This window comes from Salvelinus fontinalis, chromosome 12 (assembly GCF_029448725.1).
Source record: "Salvelinus fontinalis isolate EN_2023a chromosome 12, ASM2944872v1, whole genome shotgun sequence".
Taxonomy (NCBI): Eukaryota; Metazoa; Chordata; class Actinopteri; order Salmoniformes; family Salmonidae; genus Salvelinus; species Salvelinus fontinalis.
The window spans coordinates 36,619,232-36,644,163 of NC_074676.1; the positions used below are offsets into that span (position 1 = coordinate 36,619,232).

The 24,932-nt window shown below is 41.6% G+C and overlaps 1 protein-coding gene across 1 annotated transcript in view; it reads right to left on the minus strand.

Annotated features, from left to right (window-relative positions):
• Window positions 1-23,342, minus strand: part of si:ch1073-396h14.1 (disintegrin and metalloproteinase domain-containing protein 10) — a 67,327-nt gene extending 43,985 nt beyond the window's left edge. The window contains exons 1-6 of the mRNA XM_055940581.1: window positions 21,592-23,342; window positions 20,177-20,324; window positions 19,934-20,052; window positions 19,649-19,804; window positions 5,391-5,476; window positions 1,814-1,936 (exon numbers count right to left, since the gene is read on the minus strand). Of these exons, the coding sequence (XP_055796556.1) occupies window positions 1,814-1,936; window positions 5,391-5,476; window positions 19,649-19,804; window positions 19,934-20,052; window positions 20,177-20,324; window positions 21,592-21,652 (693 nt within the window). The 5' untranslated portion in view covers window positions 21,653-23,342. The remainder of the gene's footprint in view (window positions 1-1,813; window positions 1,937-5,390; window positions 5,477-19,648; window positions 19,805-19,933; window positions 20,053-20,176; window positions 20,325-21,591) is intronic.
• Between the last annotated feature and the right edge of the window lie 1,590 nt (window positions 23,343-24,932).

A 24,932-nucleotide genomic window follows, 5' to 3' on the forward strand; every position in this document is an offset into this window, starting at 1 on the left:
TGCATCTCGTTGTGTTGTCCTCTTGTGTCTGGCTAGCTAGCTAGATAAAATTGTCCCTTTCCTAAATTAGCCATGGATGGAGATATGGATTTGTACTTGTGGTTTTACTTAATTCTCCGTTCTGGCCAATGATTACAGTATAACGGCGAATTCTGCTCCAACCATTAATTTATACATTGTTGCGCCCCTGGCCTGAGAGAATGGAAGTTCAATATGTAGCTAGATGTAAAATGATAATGTTAACTAGCTAACGTTGCCCATGAAAGGAAGTTAGGCTAGCGAGCCAGCATTTTAGCCAGGTAGCCTAGAACAAAAAATAAAAGCGTTTACTGTATGACAGAGTGATAGACAGTTTCGTCAACATGAAAGAGAGGAGGATGGCATTGGCATTTCTCTACAAGTACGGCGAGTCAACATGTTTTCAACTTGTGCGTGTATGCACGCACACACCCACACACAAATCAGAACCATGGACAGCCACATCATATTTAGCTTACATTGATTGGAGTAAATTGTTTATGGAGTCTTTTAGTTGTCAATGTATTAGACTAAGCAGAGTTGATTTGATGATGTTGAAATGTTGAAGTTGAATTGGTGCTGGATTAGTGGAGGCAGCCCCTGTTTCTTTGTGACTTGCGGTCACTCTCTGTGGTTCTAAATCAATAGTTGTTTAGTGGTCCGAAAATGTTGGAAACATTAACTTGCTTCACCATGCTACTGTTCATGTAACTGTCTGTTATATGCAATATGCTTTGTGGACTTCACCAGACAGAGGTTGCTATCCAATTTTGTGATAAAACAAAGGTGTGGTTGAATTTATTCTGCCACTGTGACTTTTTATTGTCTCAGCATTAGGCCTATAAATCACGGTCTAAAGGCATATGACTTAACAGGTTATAGAGCAAACAATGCAATTATCACAACACAGGTTGTAATATGGCTTTGGGGGGTGGGGGGGGGGGGGGTGGCTTGGCTACCCAAGTGATTTTCCCCAAGCACTGATACTGCTCATGGTGGGTGTCTTTTAGGTTCCAGTAATTGTGGCTAGGCAACCTTCAGTGGGTGGGTGGGGGGGGGGAGCGGCATCCCATATTGGGGTGTGGTGCATGGCTTTAAATAACATGCTTGACAGACAGTTCAGATCCAAAAGATCTAGAGTTATCAAGTTAGAACAATTCAGAGCAATAAGTGCGACAACAAACCATAACATCCTGATAAGAAGTTCTGATAGACGATTTAAATATGCTGGACAATGTTTAAAACAAATGACTAAACGGCAAGAGAAAATTACCCAAAACAAGTCAGTGAACTTTTGTCCAGATGTGTCCAATATTGTGTAGTACCTCCAGTTCTGAATGCGATATCCGAGAACAAAGTTAGTAAATAGAGCGGACAGGATTACTGAGGGAACTGAGGGAAATCCTGATGCATTATCTCTGACATACCAATGTTACATAATGACTGCATCAAGCATGCTAGGGTTTCAAAAGTACTGCATGTTCTCTGGGTCCTGAAACATAGAACAGGTCATTTTTGACAGACACCCTGGGCCCCGACCCTTCCCATCGAAGGAACTCACAAATGGCAAGCGGAAAGGGCGGAGGTTGGTTATCAGTCCAAAGATACAATTAAACTCTCCATTCCATAATTGGAAATTTGGGGTACAAACTTCAGAAAGTAGTATAAGGCCACTGGGCTGAAAGGACAGGCACAAGAAGGCCCCTTACATACCCATAGACATGGATGATTTATTTTTAAAGACATCCAATATCATACAGACCATCTATTTGGCCTTTTTCTTACGACCAGTCACCTGAGCCACAACAGCCTCGACACTCTTGAACTTCCTGTAGTAGAAGTGGTCAGCATGGAGGTGGAGTAGACAGCTGGTTTTAGACTGGTCCAATGTTCTCTTCGACCTGGACACTGGAACTTCCTGTGAATGTCACATGAGACAGTAGTCACTAGAGATAGACATGATCAAAATGACAAAATAGGAAGCTAGTCAAAACCATTCAGGAAGAACATTAGTTATTTCATTTTACGGCCTTTTGCATTCTCACTCCACCACAAATGTGTGGTTATTCACCAATAACGCACATCCTGTTGGGTAAATCTAAGGTTTGTGGTTAAAATCCAATTTTCAGCCTTTCTAGCATGACCACATAGACAGAGTGTGACCTCAGGGCCAGTCACCTGTGGGAAAGTGTCTGAGGAAGGGTGAACAGGATCGGCAGGATGGAAAGTTCCTCAGGCAAAAACATCTGCTCGATACATTTTATAGCTAATCTCAAAATAAAGGATATTCTGTATGTTTACAAACAAGTGGCTCTAAATAAATAACTATACATGATGTTCTGTACATGTTCAATTGTCCCTGTATCCATTGTTAATCAAGATGTAGGGACCACAAACCAATTAGCCTCACGCCTCAGAGACAATGGCCTGCCTGCCTACAATAGATTGAGGAAATACGTGGAGCTGGCACGCAAAGCCATGCAGGCTGTTTATTGAATCAGTTTACAGTGTAGCTTATTATGGCGCTAAAGAACAATATATATACTCATAAAAAATATAAACGCAACTTGCAACAATTTCTAAGATGTTACTGAGTTAACATTCATATGAGGAAGTCAGTCAATTGAAATAAATGAATCCTAATCTATGGATTTCACATGAATGGGAATAAAGATTTGCATCTGTTGGTCGCACATACAGTACCTTAAAAGAAATGGGCCTCACAACGGGCCTCAGGATCTCATCACGGTAGTTCTGTGCATTCAAATTGCCATTGATAAAATACAATTGTGTTCATTGGTCATAGTTTATGCCTGCCCATACCATAACCCCACTGTCACCCTGTGGCACTCTGTTCACAATGTTGACATCATTAAACCGCATGCCCACAGGAACCTGTACATGGACGCCGTGTCTGCAGTAGTGAGGCCGGTAGGACGTACTGACAAATTCGCTAAAACAACGTTTTCAGTTGCTTATGGTAGAGAAATTAACATTAAAATCTCTGGCAACAGCACTGATGGACATTCATGCAGTCAGCATCCCAATTGCATGCTCCCTCAACGTGAGACATTTGTGGCATTGTGTTGTATGACATAACTGAACATTTTAGAGTGGCATTTTATGGTGCACCTGTGTAATGATCATGATGTTTAATCAGTACCTGTCAGGTGGATTGATTATCTTGGCAAAGGAGAAATGCTCACTAACAGGGATATAAACACATTTGTACACAACATTTGAGGGAAATAAGCTTTTTGTGTGTATGGAACATTTCTGGGATCTTTTATTTCAGCTCATGATTCATGGAACCAACACTTCACATGTTGCATTTTATATTTTTGTTCACTGTATGATCTTCAATAGATACTATATCTGTAGATCGTCTACAGAGGAAAAAGAAGCAAATCAATAGTACAAATCAAATATTTTCTCTCATCTTTTATATACACACCTTTTTCTCATGAATTCTGTCAAACATTTTGTTGGTTAGTTCTGGTTATCAAAGGGTTCGGAAGAAAATTACAATTATGGTTTCACAGATGAGAAAATGCTAAGCAAGATTGAGGACAAAAACTGAAATTAGGACAGGGAAGTGTCTCTTTTCAGGTGTACTTTGTGTGTGTGTGTGTGTGTGTGTGTGTGTGTGTGTGTGTGTGTGTGTGTGTGTGTGTGTGTGTGTGTGTGTGTGTGTGTGTGTGTGTGTGTGTGTGTGTGTGTGTGTGTGTGTGTGTGTGTGTGTGTGTGTGTGTGTGTGTGTGTGTGTGTATATACACTGCTCAAAAAAATAAAGGGAACACTAAAATAACACATCCTAGATCTGAATGAATGAAATATTCTTATTAAATACTTTTTTCTTTATATAGTTGAATGTGCTGACAACAAAATCACACAAAAATTATCAATGGAAATCAAATTTATCAACCCATGGAGGTCTGGATTTGGAGTCACACTCAAAATTAAAATGGAAAACCACACTACAGGCTGATCCAACTTTGATGTAATGTCCTTAAAACAAGTCAAAATGAGGCTTAGTAGTGTGTGTGGCCTCCACGTGCCTGTATGACCTCCCTACAACGCCTGGGCATGCTCCTGATGAGGTGGCGGATGGTCTCCTGAGGCATCTCCTCCCAGACCTGGACTAAAGCATCCGCCAACTCCTGGACAGTCTGTGGTGCAACGTGGCGTTGGTGGATGGAGCGAGACATGATGTCTCAGATGTACTCAATTGGATTCAGGTCTGGGGAACGAGCGGGCCAGTCCATAGCATCAATGCCTTCCTCTTGCAGGAACTGCTGACACACTTCAGCTACATGAGGTCTAGCATTGTCTTGCATTAGGAGGAACCCAGGGCCAAACGCACCAGCATATGGTCTCACAAGGGGTCTGAGGATCTCATCTCGGTACCTAATGGCAGTCAGGCTACCTCTAGCGAGCACATGGAGGGCTGTGCGGCCCCCCAAAGAAATGCCACCCCACACCATGACTGACCCACCGCCAAACCGGTCATGCTGGAGGATGTTGCAGGCAGCAGAATGTTCTCCACTGCGTCTCCAGACTCTGTCACGTCTGTCACATGCTCAGTGTGAACCTGCTTTCATCTGAGAAGAGCACAGGGCGCCAGTGGCGAATTTGTCAATCGTGGTGTTCTCTGGCAAATGCCAAACGTCCTGCACGGTGTTGGGCTGTAAGCACAACCCCCACCTGTGGACGTCGGGCCCTCATACCACCCTCATAGAGTCTGTTTCTGACCGTTTGAGCAGACACATGCACATTTGTGGCCTGCTGGAGGTCATTTTGCAGGGCTCTGGCAGTGCTCCTCCTGCTCAAAGGCGGAGGTAGCGGTCCAGCTGCTGGGTTGTTGCCCTCCTATGGCCACCTCCACGTCTCCTGATGTACTGGCCTGTCTCCTGGTAACGCCTCCATGCTCTGGACACTACGCTGACAGACAAAGCAAACCTTCTTGCCACAGCTCCCATTGATGTGCCATACTGGATGAGCTGCACTACCTGAGCCACTTGTGTGGGTTGTAGACTCCGTCTCATGCTACCACTAGAGTGAAAGCACCGCCAGCATTCAAAAGTGACCAAAACATCAGCCAGGAAGCATAGGAACTGAGAAGTGGTCTGTGGTCACCACCTGCAGAACCACTCCTTTATTGGGGGTGTCTTGCTAATTGCCTATAATTTCCAACTGTTGTCTATTCCATTTGCACAACGGCATGTGAAATTTATTGTCAATCAGTGTTGCTTCCTAAGTGGACAGTTTGATTTCACAGAAGTGTGATTGACTTGGAGTTACATTGTGTTGTTTAAGTGTTCCCTTTATTTTTTTGAGCAGTGTATATATATAAGATGTCTGGTCTGAACTACCTGATTGGGTCTGAGGCTTTGGGCAAGGCGCCACAGACGTTCTGCACCACAGAACCCGTCACGACTGCTTCCCATGGGAGGAGCATCTATATGTGGATAAACACACACACATATGTAAACACACACTGGAAAAGCACACGCATAGTGTCCTCAGCAAATATTCAAACTCATTGAATTTTTCCAATTTTGTTGTTACAGCCCGAAATGTAAAAGGGAGTCAATTTAGATTTTTGTGTCACTGGCCTACACACAATATCCCATAATGTCAAAGTGGTATATTACCATTCTTTTTTTAATATAAAAAAATAGAAGCTAAAATGTCTTGAGTCAATAGGAATTCAACCCTAAAAACATAATTCCACTTTGACATTATGGGGTATTGTGTGTAGGCAAGTGATCAAAATACTACATTTTATCTATTTTAAATTCAGGATGTAACACAAAATGTGGAAAAAGTCAAGAGGTGTGAATACTTTCTGAAGGGACTGTATTTTCAAGCATAGTGGTGGATGCATCATGTTATGGGTTTGCTTGAAATCATTAAGGACTGGGAAGTTTTTCAGGATAAAAAATAAACAGAATGGTGCTCGGCACATGCAAAGAGATAACCTGGTTCAGTCTGCTCTCCACCAGACACTGGGAGATGAATGCACCTTTCAGCAGGACAATAACCAAAAACACAAGGCCAAATCTACACTGGAGTTGCATACCAAGAAGACAGGGAATGTTTCTGAGTGGACAGTTTTAGTTTTGAATTAAATCTGCTTGAAAATCTATGGCAAGACTTGAAAATGGTTGTCTAGCAACGATCAACAACCAATTTGACAGAGCTTGAAGAATTTTTTTAGCAATAATGGGCAAATGTTGTACAATCCAGGTCTGCAAAAAGGTGATTCTATATATTTCTGTATTTCCTTTAAAAAAAAAATCAAATAAAAAGGTTTACACTGTCATTATGGGGTATTGTGTTTAGATGGGTGAGAAAAAAAAAATATGTAATCCATTTTGAATTCAGGCTGTAACACAACAAAATGTGGAATAAGTCAAGGGGTATGAAAACTTTCTAAAGGCACTGTACGTTAACATATACTAACTACTGTCTAAACACATGAACACATGCACAAATACACAGTAACAAGATGGTGCCGGAGGGGAGGGCTGCCGTCTTATCGGCTCTTAACCAACCATGCTATTTGTTTAGTTTTTTGTGTTGTACTTGTCCTCTTGCTCAGTTGTGCACCTGGGCCTCTGTTCTGTGAAGAGAGTAGTACACAGCGTTGTATGAGATCTTCAGTTTCTGTGCAAATTTCTCGAAAGGAAATGCCTTCATTTCTCGAAACAAGAATAGACTGACGAGTTTCAAAAGAAAGTTATTTGTATCTGGCTATTTTGAGCCTGTCATCGAAACCACAAATGCTTATGCTTCAGATACTCAACTAGTCCAAAGAAGGCCAGTTTAATTTCTTCTTTAATCATCACAACAGTTTTCAGCTGTGCTAACATAATTGCAAAAGGGTTTTCTAATGATCAATTAGCCTTTTAAAATTATAAACTTGGATTAGCTAACACAACGTGACATTGGAACACAGGAGTGATGGTTGCTGATAATAGGCCTCTGTACGCCTATCTAGATATTCCATTAAAAATCAGCCGTTTCCAGCAACAATAGTCACTTACAACATTAACAATGTCTACACTGTTTTCTGATCAATTTGATGTTAATTTAATGAACAAAAAAACGTGCTTTTCTATCAAAACAAGGACCTTTCTAAGTGACCCAAACTTTTGAACGGTAGTTTATATGAATGCAGCTGACAATGTATTAAAGCCATTGGATGCAGTTTATCATAGCACACTATGCTTTATTAGAGGCGTCAGGTTCAGTTCACATCACTGCATTCTGTATCAGAAAGTAGGCTGGCCCTCCATGAGGTCTCGTCGATTGATACATTGCACAATTTTTGTTTCTAAAGCCCTCTTACACAAACTTTCACCGGACCTTACTTCACTGTGAACCTACAGACGTAGGAGCTACCTTACCCGGTTTCAGTGATGGTTAACTCTGTAGATCCCTTCAATCTCCACTGAGTTAGGTAAATCTGCTTTAGTATTTTTGCACCTCAGTTGTGCAATAATCTCATACTCTATAAAATTGGATGTTTTGGTAAGGAAAACTTTGAAAACGGAATATCATATGAGTCGTATTTGAACTTGGAGGACTGAGGACGAAATCCTGAACAAAACACACTAAATACATAACATTTTAAGAAAATCATTGCTTTTCCAGCAATACCTTTGTTACAGCCTGAATTTAAAATCGATTAAATTCAGCTTTTCTTGTCACTGGTCTACACACAATACTCCATAATGTCAAAGGGGATTATTTTTTATAAATTAATTAAAAATTAAAAGCTGAAATGTCTTGGGTCAATAAGTATTCCACCCCTTTGTTATGGCAAGCCTAAATACGTTCAGCAGGAAAAATGTGCTTAATAAGTCATAAATTGCATGGACTCACTGTGTGCAATAATAGTGTTTAACATGATGTTTGAATGACTACCTCATCTCTGTACCTGTAAGCATACAATTATCTGTAAGGTCCCTCAGTCGAGCAGTGAATTTCAAAAACAGATTCAACCACAAAGACAAGGGAGGATTTCCAATGCCTTGCTAAGAAGGGCACCTGTCGGTGGATCGGTAAAAAACAAACAGACATTGCATATCCCTTTGAGCATGGTGAAGTTATTAATTGCACTTTGGATGATGTATCAATACACCCAGTCACTACAAAGATATACGTGTCATTCCTCACGCAGTTGCCGAAGACGAAGGAAACCACTCAGGGATTTTGCCATGAGGCCAATCGGGACTTTAAAACAGTTACAGAGTTTAATGGCTGTGATAGGAGAAAACTAAGGATGGATCAACAACATTGTAGTTACTCCACAATACTAACCTAATTGACAGAGTGAAAAGAAGGAAGTCTGCACAGAATAAAAATATTCCAAAACATGCAACAAGACACTAAAGTAATACTGCAAAAAATGTGGCAAAACAATACATTTCGGGCCTGAATACAAAGTGTTATGTTTGCGGAAAATCCAATATAACACATTACTGAGTACCACTCTCCATATTTTTAAGCATAGTTGTGGCTACATCATGTTATGGGTATGCTTGTCATCACAAAGGACTGGGGAGTTTTTCAGGATAAAAAAAATGGAATGGAGCTAAGCACAGGCCAAATCCTAGAGGAAAGCCTGGTTCAGTCTGCTTTCCATGAGACACTGGGAGATTAATTCACCTTTCAGCAGGACAATAACCTAAGGCACAAGGCCAAATCTACACTGGAGTTGCTTACCAAGAAGACAGTGAATGTTCCTTAGTGGCCGAGTTACAGTTTGGACTTAAATCTACTTGAAAATCTATCCCAAGATGTGAACATGGTTGTCTAGCAATGATCAACAACCAATTTGACAGAGCTATAAGAATTTTGAAAAGAATAATGGGCAAATGTTGCACAATCCAGGTGTGAAAAACTCTTAGAGACTTTCCCAGAAAGACTCACAGCTGTAATGCTGCTATTTCTACAAAGTATTGACTCAGGGGTGTTAATACTACTGTCAATTTGATATTTCTGTATTACGTTTTCAATTTTTAGCTAACATTTCTAAAAACATGTTTTCACTTTGTCATTCTAGGGTACTGTGTGTAGATGGTTAAGAAAATAAATCTATGTAATCCATTTTGAGTCAGGCTGTAACACAACTACATTTGGAATAAGTCAAGGGGTATGAATACTTACTGAAGGCACTCTGAAAGTATTCAGATCCCTCAACATTTTCTACATGTTGTTTCGTTACAGCCTTATTCTAAAATTGATTATATAGTTCCCCCCCCTCACCGATCTACACACAATACCCCATAACGGCAAAGCAAAAACAGGTTTGTAGAATTTTTTGCAAATTTATAAAAAATTTAAAAAGTTCATATCACATTTACATAAGTATTCAGACCCTTTACTGAGTACTTTGTTTAAGTAGCTTTGGCAGTGATTACAGCCTTCTTGGGTATGACATTACAAGCTTGGCACACCTGTATTTAGGGAGTTTCTGCCATTCTTCTCTGCAGATCCTCTCAAGCTCTGTCAGGTTGGATGGGGAGCGTTACTGCACAGCTATTTTCAGGTCTCTCCAGAGATGTTCGATCAGGTTCAAGTCCAGGCTCTGGCTGGGTCGCTCAAGGACATTCAGAGACCTGTCCCGAAACTACTCCTGTGTTGTCTTGGCTGTGTGCTAAGGGTCGTTGTCCTGTTGGAAGGTGAACCTTCACACCAGTCTGAGGTCCTGAGCACTCTGAAGCATGTTTTCATTTAGGATCTCTCTGTACCTTGCTCCATTCATCTTTCCATCGATCCTGACTAGTCTCCCAGTCCCTGCCGCTGAAAAACATCCCCACAGCATGATGCTACCACCACCATGCTTCACTGTAGGGATGGTGCCAGGTTTCCTCCAGAAGTGATACTTGGCATTCAGGCCAAAGAGTTCAATCTTGAATTCATCAGACCAGAGAATATTCCTTTAGGTGCCTTTTGGCAAACTAAAGGCCCGAATTGGTGGAGTGTTGCAGAGATGGTTGTCCTTCTGGAAGGTTCTCCCATCTCCACAGAGGAAATCTGGAGCTCGGTCAGAGTGACCATCGGGGGTTGTTGGTCACCTCCACGACCAAAGCCCTTCTCCCCAGATTGTTCAGTTTGGCCAGGCGGCCAGCTCTAGGAAGAGTCTTGGTGGTTCCAAACTTCATTCATTTAAGAATGATGGAGGCCACTGTGTTCTTGGGGACCTTCAATGCTGCAGTAATGTTTTGGTACCCTTCCCCAGATCTGTTCCTTGACATAATCCTGTCTTAGTGCTCTACGGACAATTCCTTCGACCTCATGGCTTGTTTTTTTGTCTGACATGCACTGTCAACTGTGGGACCTCATATAGACAGGCGTGTGCCTTTCCAAATCATGTCCAATCAATTGAATTTACCACAGATGGACTCCAATCAAGTTGTAGAAACATCTGGAGGATGATCAGCTCAATTTTGAGTCTCATAGCAAAGGGTCTGAATAGTTATGTAAATAAGGTATCTGTTTTTTATTTTTTATTCATTTGTGTGAAGTATTGTGTGAAGATTGAGGAGGAAAACAACAGTTGAGCTAATGTAGGCTAATGAGATTAGCATGAGGTTGTAAGTAACAAGAACATTTCCCAGGACATAGACATATCTGATATTGGCAGAAAGCTTCAATTCTTGTTAATCTAACTACACTGTCCAATTTACAGTAGCCATTACAGTGAAAGAATACCATGCTATTGTTTGAGGATAGTGCACAATTTTGAACATGACAAGTTATTAATAAACAAATTAGGCACATTTGGGCAGTATTGATAAAAAATTTTGAACAAAAATTCAATAGTTCATTGGCTCAGTCTAAAACGTTGCATGTACACTGCTGCCATCTAGTGGCCAAAATCTAAATTACACATGGGCTGGAATATTACATTATGGCCTTTCTCTTGCATTTCAAAGATGATGGTACAAAAAAAATTACAAAATAATGGTTGTTTTTTGCTTTGTATTATCTTTTACCAGATCTACTGGGTTATATTCTACAACAGTCATTTACATTTACATTTACATTTAAGTCATTTAGCAGACGCTCTTATCCAGAGCGACTTACAAAAATTGGAAAGTTCATACATATTCATCCTGGTCCCCCCGTGGGAATTGAACCCTGGTCCCCCCGTGGGAAATGAACCCACAACCCTGGCGTTGCAAGCGCCATGCTCTACCAAATGAGCCACACGGGACATTCCTTTCACATTTCCACAAACTACAAAGTGTTTCCTTTCAAATGGTACCAAGAATATGCATATCCTTGCTTCAGGGCCTAAGCTACAGGCAGTTAGATTTGGGTATGTCATTTGAAGCGAAAATTGAAACAAAGGGGGCGGATCCTTAAGAGCCTCTAGCTAGAGTGCCCACCCTGATATTGAAATGGGTTGAGTCATACCAAAGACAAAACATTTTTTACCCGATGCTTCTCTTCTTGGCACCCAGCATTTTAGAGATGGATAGGGGGTAAGGCCCTGCGATAGACTAGCGTCCTGTACAGGGGTTGCACTTGTATATCAAGCTGCCCCACACTACAGAATCAGGAGATAGGTTCCTGCCCTATGGGCTGTTCTGGCTCAGACTAGGCTTGTTGAAGTCAAATGAAATATTATATAATAATGGCATGACATAACAATAATCACTTTCACTTTTCACAACCATTCTTTTGTATTTTTTTTTGTACCATCATCTTTGACATGCAAAACAAGGGATAAGTTATTTGCCAACTTAAATAACTAAACCTGTTATGTCTGACTGCAGTAGAGTTCATTTAAATACCCCATACATGCAGTACCTTTGGAAAGTATTCAGACCCCTTGACTTTTCCAAATGTTGTTATGGTACAGCCTTATTCTAAAATTGATTAAATCGTTTTTTCCCCTCATCAATTTACACACAATACCCCATAATGACAAAGCAAAAACAGGTTTTTAGAAATTTTTGCTCATTTATAAAAAATAAAAACTGAAATATTACATTTATATACTAAGTATCAGACCATTTACTCAGTACTTTGTTGAAGCACCTTACAGCCTTAAGTCTTCCTGGGTATGACGCTACAAGCTTGGAACACCTGTATTTGGCGAGTTTCTCCCATTCTTTTCTGCAGATCTTCTCAAGCTCTGTCAGGTTGGATGGGGAGCGTTGCTGCACAGTTATTTCAGGTCTCTCCAGAGATGTTCAATCAGGCTCAAGTCCGGGCTTTGGCTGGGCCGTTCAAGGACATTCAGAGACTTGTCCTGAAGCCACTCCTGCATTGTCTTGGCTGCGTGCTTAGGGTCGATGTCCTGTTGGAAGGTGAACCTTCACCCCAGTCTGAGGACCTGAGCGCTCTGGAACAGGTTTTCGTTAAGGATATCTCTGTACTCGATCCTGTTTAGTCTCCCAGTCCCTGCAGCTGAAAACGGCAAACTCCAAGTGGACTGTTATTTGCCTTTTACTGAGGAGCGGCTTCCGTCTGGCCACTCTACCATAAACTTCTTCCATTTAAGAATGATGGAAGCCACTGTGTTCTTGGGGACCTTCAATGCTGCAGAAATGTTTTGGTACCCTTCCCCAGATCTGTGCTTCATGTCTCGGAGTTCTACGGACAATGCCCTCTACCTCATGACTTGGTTTTTGCTCTGACATGCACTGTCAACTGTGGGACCTCATATAAACAGGTGTGCCTTTCCAAATCATGGCCAATCAATTACATTTACCAAAGGTGGACTCCAATCAAGTTGTAGAAATATCTGAAGGGTGGTCAATGCAAACAGGATGCACCTGAGCTCAATTTCAATTCTCATATTAAAGGATCTGAATGCTTATGTAAATAAGTTATTTCTGTTTTTTGTTTAAAATACATTTGCAAAAAATTCTAAAAATCGGTTTTCGGTTTATCATTATGAGGTTTTGTGTGTAGATTGCAGAGGATTTTTATTTTATTTAATCCATTTTAGAATAAGGCTGTAATGTAACAAAATGTGGATGAGTCAAGGGGCCTTAATGCTTTCCGAAGGCACTGTATTTTAAACTGACTACTACACTTTTTATTTGAAATGTGCACAGTTTAAACATATAATGGTTTTAAATCTAGAAAAAAACTCTGAGTGGGTTGACCTGAAGATCAAACCAATTCAGGGCTAAAGAAGGATTTCATAAAACTGAAACAATGTGCTATGCTCAGCCACAGAGTAGACCAGAACCCTCAGTCACCAGACATATTATTTGATCCTATAGGACAGGTATTCCCATACTGGGGTATGCGCAATACCGTCTGGGGTACGCCAAGTAAAAATATGATTTAAAATTATTATTTGTCAAATACAGGTAGCCTAGTCAAATAATTAACATCCAATCACATTAACCGTTACTCTCTCGTGGGAAACCTTCACACTTGCTCAGACATTTAGAAATGAAACATGACAATTAAAAAATAAGCCACAGGAGGTTTTTGAGCGAGAATAAAGACAACTTTCTAGTAGGAAGACATGTATAAAAGTAACAGATACCTTCAATAAGAAGGGGCTAGAAGCGTCTTATATGGTGAGCTACCGAGTGGCTAGGACAGGCAAGCCCCGTACTATTGTGTAGGACTTAATTCTTCCTGCTGCCACGGATATGGCTGGGACAATGCTGGGGGAAAAGGCCCAAAAAACTATACAGACAATGTCTTCATCAAACAACACTGTTTCACAACGCATCAGTAACATGGCAGGAGTTGTTTTGAAACAATTACTGCTTCGCATAAAAGCCAGTGAATTATATGCGTTAAAGCTGGATGAGTCAACAGACATGGCGGGCCTGGCACAGCTCCTGGTACATGTAGGTTGCGTTTACGGGGGGGTTAATTAAGGAGGACATCCTCTTCTGCAACCCACTGGAAACCAGGACAACATGAGAGGATATTTTTAAAGTACTGGACAGCTTTGTGATATCAAATCGACTTTGGTGGTCAAGATGTGTTGGTATCTGTACTGATGGCGCAAAAGCCATGACCGGGCGACATAGTGAAGTGGTAATGCGCATGCAAGCAGATGCTCCCGACGCCACTTGGGTACACTGCAGCATCCACTGAGAGGCTCTTGCTGCCAAGGGAATGCCTGACAGCTTGAAAGACGTTTTGGACACTACAGTGAAAATGGTTAACTTTGTTAAAGCAAGGCCCCTGAAATCTTGTGTATTTTTTGCATTATGCAATGATATGGGCAGCGACCATGTAATGCTTTTACAACATACAGAAGTGCGCTGGTTATCAAGGGGCAAAGTATTGACAAGTTTTTTTGAATTAAGAGAAGAGCTTAAAGTTTTCTTTACTGAACATAATTTTCACTTGTCTGACCGCTTACATGATGACGAGTTTCTCACATGACTGGACTATCTGGGTGATTGTGCTCTTTTCTATCTGCATTAACAAGGACAACACTCAGGTCTTTCCATCATTGTATGATTTTTTGTGTGCAAATTAACTCAAGCTTACGGACACTGTCAAATGTCATATATCGAAGCACCTGCGAGTTGGGTGCGCAATTAGGCAGGTACTTTCCTGAAACGGACAACACAAACAACTGGATTTGTTATCCCTTTCATGCCCTGCCTCCAGTTCACTTACAAGAGAGACTCATCGAAATTGCAACAAGCGGTTCTGTGAAAATTGAATTTAATCAGAAGCCACTGCCAGATTTCTGGATAGGGCTGCACTCAGAGTTTCTTGCCTTGGCAAATCGCGCTGTTAAGACACTGATCCCCTTTGCAACCACGTACCTATGTGAGAGTGGATTCTCGGCCCTCACTAGCATGAAAACTAAATACAGGCACAGACTGTGTGTGGAAAATTATTTAAGACTGAGACTCTCCAATACAAGCCAACATTGCAGAGTTATGTGCATCCTTTCAAGCACACCCTTCTCACTAACCTGTGGTGAGTTATTCACAATTTTCGATGAAGAAAGATGGCTAAATAAAGAGCAAAATTATTGATTATTATTATATTATTATTTGTGCCCTGGTCCTATAAGAGCTCTTTGTCACTTCCCACGAGCCGGGTTGTGACAAACTCACACTCATTCTTATGTTTAATAAATGTATCGTATAGTGTGTGTGGAAGGCTTACAATGATGCCAAAAAACAACATTTGAGAGTGCGCTGACCCTGGTGCTAGAGGGGGTACGCAGCTGGAGGTTGAATGTTTGAAGGGGTACGGAACTATAAAAAGTTTGGGAACCACTGTTATAGGAGAACTTGGCCACATCCCCTGAATGTGCTGATGGAAAGGTTCTATCATTGTCACAGAGTAATTTGCTAAAAGTAGTCTGCCTGAGACATCCTTCCATGGTGGGCTACAAATCATGTCATTAAGCATGGCCAGGAGATAACACTGGGGGGGTTCAAGACCTGAAATGTGGTCTCTGGGTATTTCCCAACACGGATTCTTCATGCGAAATTCCTTGAAGGGACTGAATTTAGTCTGAGTCCGGATGCAATTCAACTAGAGGACTGTCCCTTTACAACACACAAGGTGAACAACGTTGAAAGCACTGTGTGAGGACTGCCCATGTTTCGAATAGATCTTAAAACAAAAATGCTTTCACACATCTGGAGTACGTATTCTTCTTCACTGTTGTTTTTGTGTGATTATTCACTTACAGTCAGAACTAGAGACTTTGTCATCTGCTTGCTTGCAGGGTGTGGGTTGAGTGAACCTCTTAACTAATCACACCCAGAGCGGAAGGAGTGCCAGCAGGGTGAATGACAGAGCCCCAGAGAGCATGGGAAATGCTCGATAGTTACCCCTCTCTCACACCATGGTGGTGTGACTTCAAAAGAGTGGTCACATGACCAGGGGTAACCACAGAGCGCTCACAAACAGGCACACTCGGACACTCCTTTCTCTGGTATTTTTTTTTACTTTGGGTTGTCTGCTTCTCCTCTTTCAGCACTCCATACAGCATGGGGACTTGTCAGTACTAGCCTGCCCCCACCTCTCTATCTCCTCACTGCACTCATACACGCACGCACGCGCAGGCACGCACACACACACACAAACACTTCAAAAGGCTACTCTAATCCAAGCCACTGGAGATAATCTCAATGCTTTATGACTCCATGGATGGGGGGTAAAACTTCCTCCATAGTGTCTTCTTTATTAGCTTGTGATGAGCTTGTCCTTCAGTTTGTCTGTTTGTCTGTCTGTCAGGAGGGATGTGTTTCTAAAAGCCTATTTACAAACAAACCTGGGCCTAACCCATGTCTGGGGACCAGGAGACCTTCATCTTTATCCAACCTCAAGTTCAGATGTCAACCACAGGCAGTTACTGTAGTACAAAATGGCCCCATTACCTCTGGCCCACTCACACTAGTTGTGGGGTAAGTTGAGTAATTTTTTACATTCAGCATCACTCCGTGAAGCAAAATATAGTATTCTTTCTAACAAAGATATCTACATACAGTATATTTCAGGATGCTGTGTATCCCTGGAAATAATCAAATATCATGTAAACATTACAGTTTTGAAAACAGCGCTTTCAAAAAAAGGGTAAGGACTAAACGTAACCCAAGTGTGGGGTAAGTTGAGCCGCGGCACAGGGTAAGTTAAGCTGCCTACACATTTCTGTACTTAATGAAAAACTACCACTACCTTTTTAAACCATGTCTACCTTTAGTTCCCAAACACAATGCAACACAGTCACAATACATTTTTGTCTTTTAATAATTTTAAGCATATTTTATCACCTAACATACACTTTGTACTTTTTTAGAACAATTTTAACAATTTTAATTATTTTACCTAACTTGCTAACACTTTCTCCATGTGGTTTCTTCCTTCTCGGACTCAATGAAATGAAGACATCTTCCTAAATATTTGGTCAAATGATTAATTGTGTGTATGGTTTACTAGAAACAAAGGTGGCTCAAGTTACCCTTCGGCTCAACTTACCCCACTCTCCCCTACTGATATAACACGCCATCAGTTACACTGTGTTTCAATGAAATATCACATACCATATAACTTCCTGCTTATACTGTATATTGGCAAGTGTATAAAAGTACAGAACATTGTCTACAACCAGCATCAGCAAACCTCTAAAATGTACAGTTTGGCTTTGGGCTATTTTAGGGGAGGTGGAGGCAAAAACCTTGAGAAGACTCCAGTACAAGCAGGGGGTCTTGGTTTTGTGTGCGCAATATTGTTCCACCTCTTTCCTGGAATTAATCACACACACACACACACACACACACACACACACACACACACACACACACACACACACACACACACACACAACACACAACACACAACACACACACACGATGACAGCTTTCCAATGAGTGCCACCTGGCCAAACCTCTCAGATGCGATCCTAATATAAAATCGCTATGAGAACCAGCTCCAAGGGTTCACAGCCCTGGGAGGATGCCAGGTCACCTGACACTCCTCCTCCTTCCTCACACCAGCTCAGGTTTTTTTTCTCTTTGGCTGGAGCTCTGAGTGAGTCTCCACCTCCCACCCCCCAGAGCTCCATAAGAGGACTCTGCTGTTAACCCGTTAACCCTTTCTGCTCTAAATAGCACAGAGATTGACTGCATCACTGACCCACTGTAACCCCGGCTCACAGCCTACTGGTTTAAGGCTTTAGACTGGGTTAGGCTAAAAGGAAAGATAGGGAACCATTGACAGTCATTAGTCTGGCCCTGGAGCAGGATCTTCTCTGCTGATCTGCCCTGGTTTTGTGTGGTAAGGAGTAGGAGGCATCAGGCCATGACATTGACCATTAGTCCAATTTCATCTGAACATGATGTCATAAAATACAGTGCATTCGAAAAGTATTCAGACCCCCTCCCCTTTTCCACATTTTGTTACATTACAGCCTTATTCTAAAATGGATTAAATACTTTTTTCCCTCATCAATCTACACACAATATCCTATAATGAGAAATGGAAAAGAGGTTTTTAGTCATGTTTGCAAATTTATTACAAATAAATTATTCAGACACTTTGCTATAAGACTCAAAATTGAGCTCAGGTGCATCCTGTTTCCATTGGTCATCCTTGAGGTTTTTCTACAACTTGATTGGAGTCCACCTGTGGTAAATTCAATTGATTGGACATGATTGGGAAAGGCACACACCTGTCTATACAAGGTCCCACAGTTGACAGTGCATGTCAGAGAAAAAAAACAAGCCATGAGGTCGAAGGAATTGTCCGTAAAGTTCAGAGACAGGATTGTGTTGAGGCACAGATCTGGGGAAGGGTACCAATGTCTGCAGCATTGAAGGTCCCCAAGAACACAGTGGCCTCCATCATTCTTAAATGGAAGAAGTTTGGAACTACCAAGACTCTTCCCAGAGCTGGCCGCCCAGCCGAACTGAGCAATCTGTGGAGAAGAGCCTTGGTCAGGGAGGTGACCAACAACCGGACGGTCACTGACAGAGCTCCAGAGTTCCCCTGTTGGAAGAACCTTCCAGAAATACAACCATCTCTGCAGCACTCGACCAATCAGGCCTTTATGGTAGAGTGGACAGACTGAAGCCACTCTTCATTAAAAGGCACATGACAGCCCGCTTGGAGTTTGCCAAAAGGGCACCTAAAACATGAGAAACAAGATTCTCTGGTCTGATGAAACCAAGATTGAACTCTTTGGCCTGAATGCCAGGTGTCACGTCTGGAGGAAACCTGGCACCCTCCCTATGGTGAAGCACGGTGGTGGCAGCATCAGCGGCAGGGACTGGGAGACTAGTCAGGATCGAGGGAAAGATGAACAGAGCCAAGTACAGAGAGATCCTTGATGAAACCTGCTCCAGAGCCCACAGGTTCTCAGGGATGGGTTCACCTTCCAATTTCTAAAAAAATGTTTTTGCTCTGTCATTATGGGGTATTGTGTGTAGATTGATGTGGGGAAAAACAATTTAATCAATATTAGAATAAGGCTGTAACGTAACAAAATGTGGAAAAAGTGAAGTGGTCTGGAAACTTTCCGAATGCACTGTATGTCATCCTAACCTTTGGTAGATGAGTTCATGGTCTGATTATAGGTTTATATTGATTTCTTTATTGCAAAAATGAGGAAGGGTGGATACACACATGTGACGCAATAGGAGAGATATTTTGAGATTCGTTTGAAATAGACCATTATCATTTCGGGGAAGCAATATAGCCGTTAAAGGCCCAGTGCAGTCAAACTGATTTTCCTGTGTTTTATATATGTCCACACTATGAGGTTGGAATAATACTGTGAACGTTGTGAAAATGGTGATAATGCCATTTTAGTGTAAGAGCTGTTTGGAAAGATCACCTGAAATTTCAGCTTGTTTTGTATGGGTGGAGTTTTGGCCTGCCTGGCGACATCACCATGCGGTATAAGTTAATAGACCAATAACAAAGAGAGTTTCAAACCTCACTGCCAATAACAGCTAGTTTTCAGGTTACATATCTCTCCCATTAGACTATTTTTGACTGCTTAAGTTGAAAACAATCACAGTAAGGTACTTCATTTTTACACAGAGATGATTTGATATTGAGATAAAAACGGCTGCATTGCACTTGAGAAGAAAAGAAAACGGCTGCATTACACTTGAGAAGAACATTAATTAGATGTTCAACAGTCTTCTCTTACCCATGTCGTCCTCATGGTAGATGACGGAGTGGTGTTGTGTGGGCTGGCTGGTGTATCTGTGGACGGGCTCTATGTAATACGTTCCATTGGCTGTGAGGACAGAACCCTCAAACTGGCCCTGGATGACCGAGCCGTGACAGGAAGATCCCTTCTCATCTGGTGAGAAACAGACAGGTGGGAGTTAGGGAGAGATGGAGGGGGGAGAGAGACTGATAGGCAGATTGAGGGGAGGCAGGCTACAATATGTTGGATTATAAAGCCACGAATCCCTGAAGTGTCATATACCTTCAAGTTCTCCAGAATATAGATGGGAGAGGTCTGCTGTACTTGATATATTTTCAGAGAAGACTTCAAAAGGCTCTGTGAATCCCGTCGTGTCTCGCCTCAAACGCAACCGGAAGGTCCTACAGTAAACAATCGTGTGACACAAAGGACAAAGAGTGAAGCAAACATTGAAAGAAGTGTTGACAATTATATACTCAATTGGAAAGGAAATGAAACAGCAGCTCCTGCACTTGTGTCCAGTACCTGAGAAAAGCTCTGAAGTCCAGCTGCAGTGTCTGGTCCTGAGGCTGGGTCTCTCGTTTGGCACGCCGGTGTCTCCTGTGTAAGGCCTCACGATCATAAGACAAGCCTTCGTAATGCCTTATGAACGGGCTAATACCATTCAGAGCTCCTAGAGAAGTTGACATAGAAATGACAGAGGAAAGTTTAGATACAGTGGCTTTATCTTGTCTGGTGTGAGAACTGTGTTAACCTGCTTTGTGACGTAATCAAAAACATTTTCCAGAAAACTGCACAAACAATGCTTAAAAGACTTAACAGCTTCTACCCCCAAGCCATAAGACTGCTGAACAGTTCATCGAATGGCTACCAGGACTATTTACATTGACCCCCTTATTTTATTATTATCTATTACTATGTTTAGCACTGACTCGCTTGCACAGGCTCGATGTACAATCACTGGACTAACCTCACACTCAAAACACACACGCACACACATGCATATTGACGCTACACACACACACATACATTCACATTCCTTCCCACTCTTCACATACACTGCTGCTACTCTGTTTATTATTTATGCATAGTCACTTTACCCCTACCTACATGTACATGTTGCCTCAATTACCTTGACTAACCCGTACCCCTCCACTTTGACTTGGTACCGCTACCCCTTGTATATAGCCTCGTTATTGTTATTTTATTGTGTTACTGTTGTTGTTTTTTGCACAAATTTCGTACTTTTAAAACTCTGCATTGTTGGTTAAGATCTTGTAAGTAAGAATTTCATACCTGTTGTATTTGGCGCATGTGAAAAATAAAAATGTGATTGATTTGATAATATAACAACGTTTGAGAGGGGCAAAACAAACAATGTCTATAGATAAATGACCTCCTGTAGGGAAGTGATGCACAGAACTGGGGCTTACTTTGTGTAGAGGCAGGCATTAAGAACATTTCTCATCCATTTCAACTTTGCCATTCAGATTGTGTTATAAATATCAGGCATTTCCCTATTTCTAGTAGGCCTATGGACAGCAGATAAAAGTGACATAATTTCATCATAACAACAACTTCCCCATTATCGTGCTACATTGTTTTCTCCTTTGTCAAAGATCATGCCAAACAGATGGTCAAGGGCTTACACACACTGTCCATATAACACTCCCACAAAGCTTCCATAAAGAATATCTCATATCATATCTAATCAAACAAAACACAGCATTAACAAGACATGGAGGCCTTTGTAGCAATGTAGTCCTATGTGTTTGTTGGCCATTGCATTACACAGAGGACAAGCTCAGGCAGATCCCGTCTTGTCTGATAGTTTCAAGCTAAGGGTAGGCCACCGAACCCCCCTGCATCGCGTGACTTGTCACACCTCAAAAACAACCTAACAGTGTCAAGTGTCACACAGGAAATAAAAGCCATTCTACCTGCATTGGGTCCGCCCGAGTAGATAAGCAACATCAGAAGGCAGTATTGGGGTGTATTCATGATGTCTTCTGTGCTTCCTTCCTTTCTCTCTCTCTCTCTCTCTCTCTCTCTCTCTCTCTCTCTCGCTGCTTACCTGTGGTCTCCTCACTGTGGAATGTGACTAGATAGCTGCTCATGCCATGACTTACCGTTGGAAGCTAGGAACACACACAGTCCAAGGCAAATTCAGACTTGTTGTTATACAGTTAGGGAGTCCTTTAAAATATATGCAAAAAAACACATTTCCAATTCACACATGCGTATTAACACACACTTGTACATGTGTGAAATAGGACAAATATAAGCACCCACCAAATGATGATATATTATTTAAATATAATTAGTGAAGACGAATGTGTATTAGGTAAGTGGTTTCACAACAATGGTGTTACTGTTTCATAGAGGTAATGATAAAGGTCATAAAAAAAATTGTGGTTGGTACAGTCACAATAACACGAATTGGGGTGAGAAGTTACCATTATCTTTATTTAGGCTAGTTGTATTAGATCATGTTAGCTGGAAACTCCCCTTGGAGACAGTGATAGACTGATTAGCCTATAGGCATACTTCCCCCACAAATTAGATCTATTTGGAGAATGTTTTATAATAGACAATGTGTTATATTTTGGGGAGCAATATGGAACAAAAGTCAAGATATTCTGATTGAAAGACTGTCATCAGACTTATATAAAGGGAAGTAAAAACCCATAAGTTAAAAGCAGTGCTGTCACTTATGTTCCCTCTCCGGCCTCTAGGTCACCAGGCTGCTTGTTATGGCGCACACCTGTCACCAGCGTTTTGCGCATCTCTGCATAATGACACTCACCTGGACTCCATCACCTCCTTGATTACCTGCCCTTTATACAGTTGAAGTCGGAAGTTAACATACACTTAGGTTAGAGTCATCAAACTCGTTTTTCAACCACTCCACAAATGTCTTGTTAACAAACTATAGTTTTGGCAAGTGGGGTTAGGACATCTACTTCATCTAAGTCATTTTTTCAACAATTGTTTACAGACAGATTATTTCACCTATAATTCAGTGTATCACAATTCCAGTGGGTCAGAAGTTTACATACACTAAGTTGACTGTGCCTTTAAACAGCTTGGAAAATTCCAGAAAATGATGTCATGTCTTTTTGAGTCAATTGGATGTGTACCTGTGGATGTATTTCAAGGCCTACCTTCAAACTCACTGCCTCTTTGCTTGACATCATGGGAAAATCACAATAAATCAGCCAAGACCTCAGAAAATAAATTGTAGACCTTCACAAATCTGGTTCATCCTTGTGAGCAATTTCCAAACGCCTGAAGGTACCACGTTCATCTATACAAACAGTTGTATGTAAGAATAAACACCACAGCCGTCATACCGCTCAGGAAGGAGACGCGTTCTGTCTCCTAGAGATGAACGTACTTTGATGCGAAAAGTGCAAATCAATCCCAGAACAACAGCAAAGGACCTTGTGAAGATGCTGGAGGAAACAGGTACAAAAGTATCTATATCCACAGTAAAACCACAGAGTCCTATATCGACATAACCTGAAAGGCCGCTCAGCAAGGAAGAAGCCACTGCTCCAAAACCGCCACAAAAAAGCCAGACTGTGGTTTGCAACTGCACATGGGGACAAAGATCATACTTTTTGGAGAAATATCCTCTGGTCTGATGAATCAAAAATAGAACTGTTTAGCCCTAAAGACCATCGTTATGTTTGGAGGAAAAAGGGGATGCTTGCAAGCCGAAGAACACCATCTCAACCGTGAAGCACGGGGGTGGCAGCATCATGTTGTGGGGGTGCTTTGCTGCAGGAGGGACTGGTGCATGTCACAAAATAGATGGCACCATGAGGCAGGAAAATTATGTGGATGTATTGAAGCAACATCTCAAGACATCAGTCAGGAAGTTAAAGCTTGGTCGGCAGGTAGCCTAGTGGTTAGAGCGTTGGACTATTAACCGGAAGGTTGCAAGATCGAATCCCCAAGCCAACAAGGTAAAAATCTGTCCTTCTGCCCCTGAACAAGGCAGTTAATCCACTGTTCCTAGGCCAGCATTGGAAATAAGAATTAGTTCTTAACTGACTTGCCTAGTTAAATAAAGGTAAAATAATAATAATAAAATTAAGGGGTCTTCCAAATGGACACTGACCCCAAGCATACTTCCAAAGTTGTAGCAAAATGGTGTAAGGACAACAAAGTCAAGGTATTGGAGTGGCCATCACAAAGCCCTGACCTCAATCCTCTAGATAATTTGTGGGCAGAACTGAAAAAGTGTGTGTGAGCAAAGAGGCCTTCAAACCTGACTCAGTTACACCAGCTCTGTCAGGAGGATTGGGCTAAAATTCACCCAACTTATTATGGGAAGCTTGCGGAAGGCTACCCGAAATGTTTGACCCAAGTTAAACAATTTAAAGGCAATGCTACCAAATTCAAATTGAGTGTATGTAAACTTCTGACCCACTGGGAATGTGGGAATCATTCTCTCTACTATTATTCTCACATTTCACGTTCTTAAAATAAAGTGGTGAACCTAAGTGACCTAAGACAGGGAATTTTTACTAAATGTCAGGAATTGTGAAAAACGGAGTTTAAATGTATTTTGCTAAGGTGTATGTCAACTTCCGACTCCAACTGTATGTCACTCCCTTTGGTTTCTTCCCCAGTCATCATTGTTTCTGTATCATGTTGGTGCGCTGGTCATGTTTCTTGTTGTGTTCGTTTATTTATTAAATGTATTCACTCCCTGAACGTGCTTCCCGACTCTCAGTGTACATCGTAACAAGTGCGATACACTGAGTATACCAAACATTAGGAACACCTTCGTAATTTTAAGTTAAACCACCCCCTTTTGCCCTCAGAACAGACTCAATTCTTCAGGGCATGGACTCTACAAGGTGTCGAAAGCGTTCCACAGGGATTCTGGCCCATGTTGACTTCAGTGCTTCCCACAGTTGTGTCAAGTTGGCTGGATGTCCTTTGGGTGTTGGACCATTCTTGATACACACGGGAAACTGTTGAGTGTGAAAAACCCAAGAGCATTGCAGTTCTTGACACACTCAAACCGGTGCGCCTGGCATCTACCCTGTTCAACGGCACTTACATATTTTGTCTTGCCCATTCACCCTCTGAAAGGCACACACAAAATCCATGTCTTAGTTGTCTCAAGGCTTAAAAATCCTTCTTTAACCTGTCTCCACCCCTTCATCTACACTGATTGAAGTGCATTTAACAAGTGACAATCAATAAGGGATCATAGCTTTGACCTGGATTCACCTGGTCAGTCTGTCATTGAAAGAGCAGATGT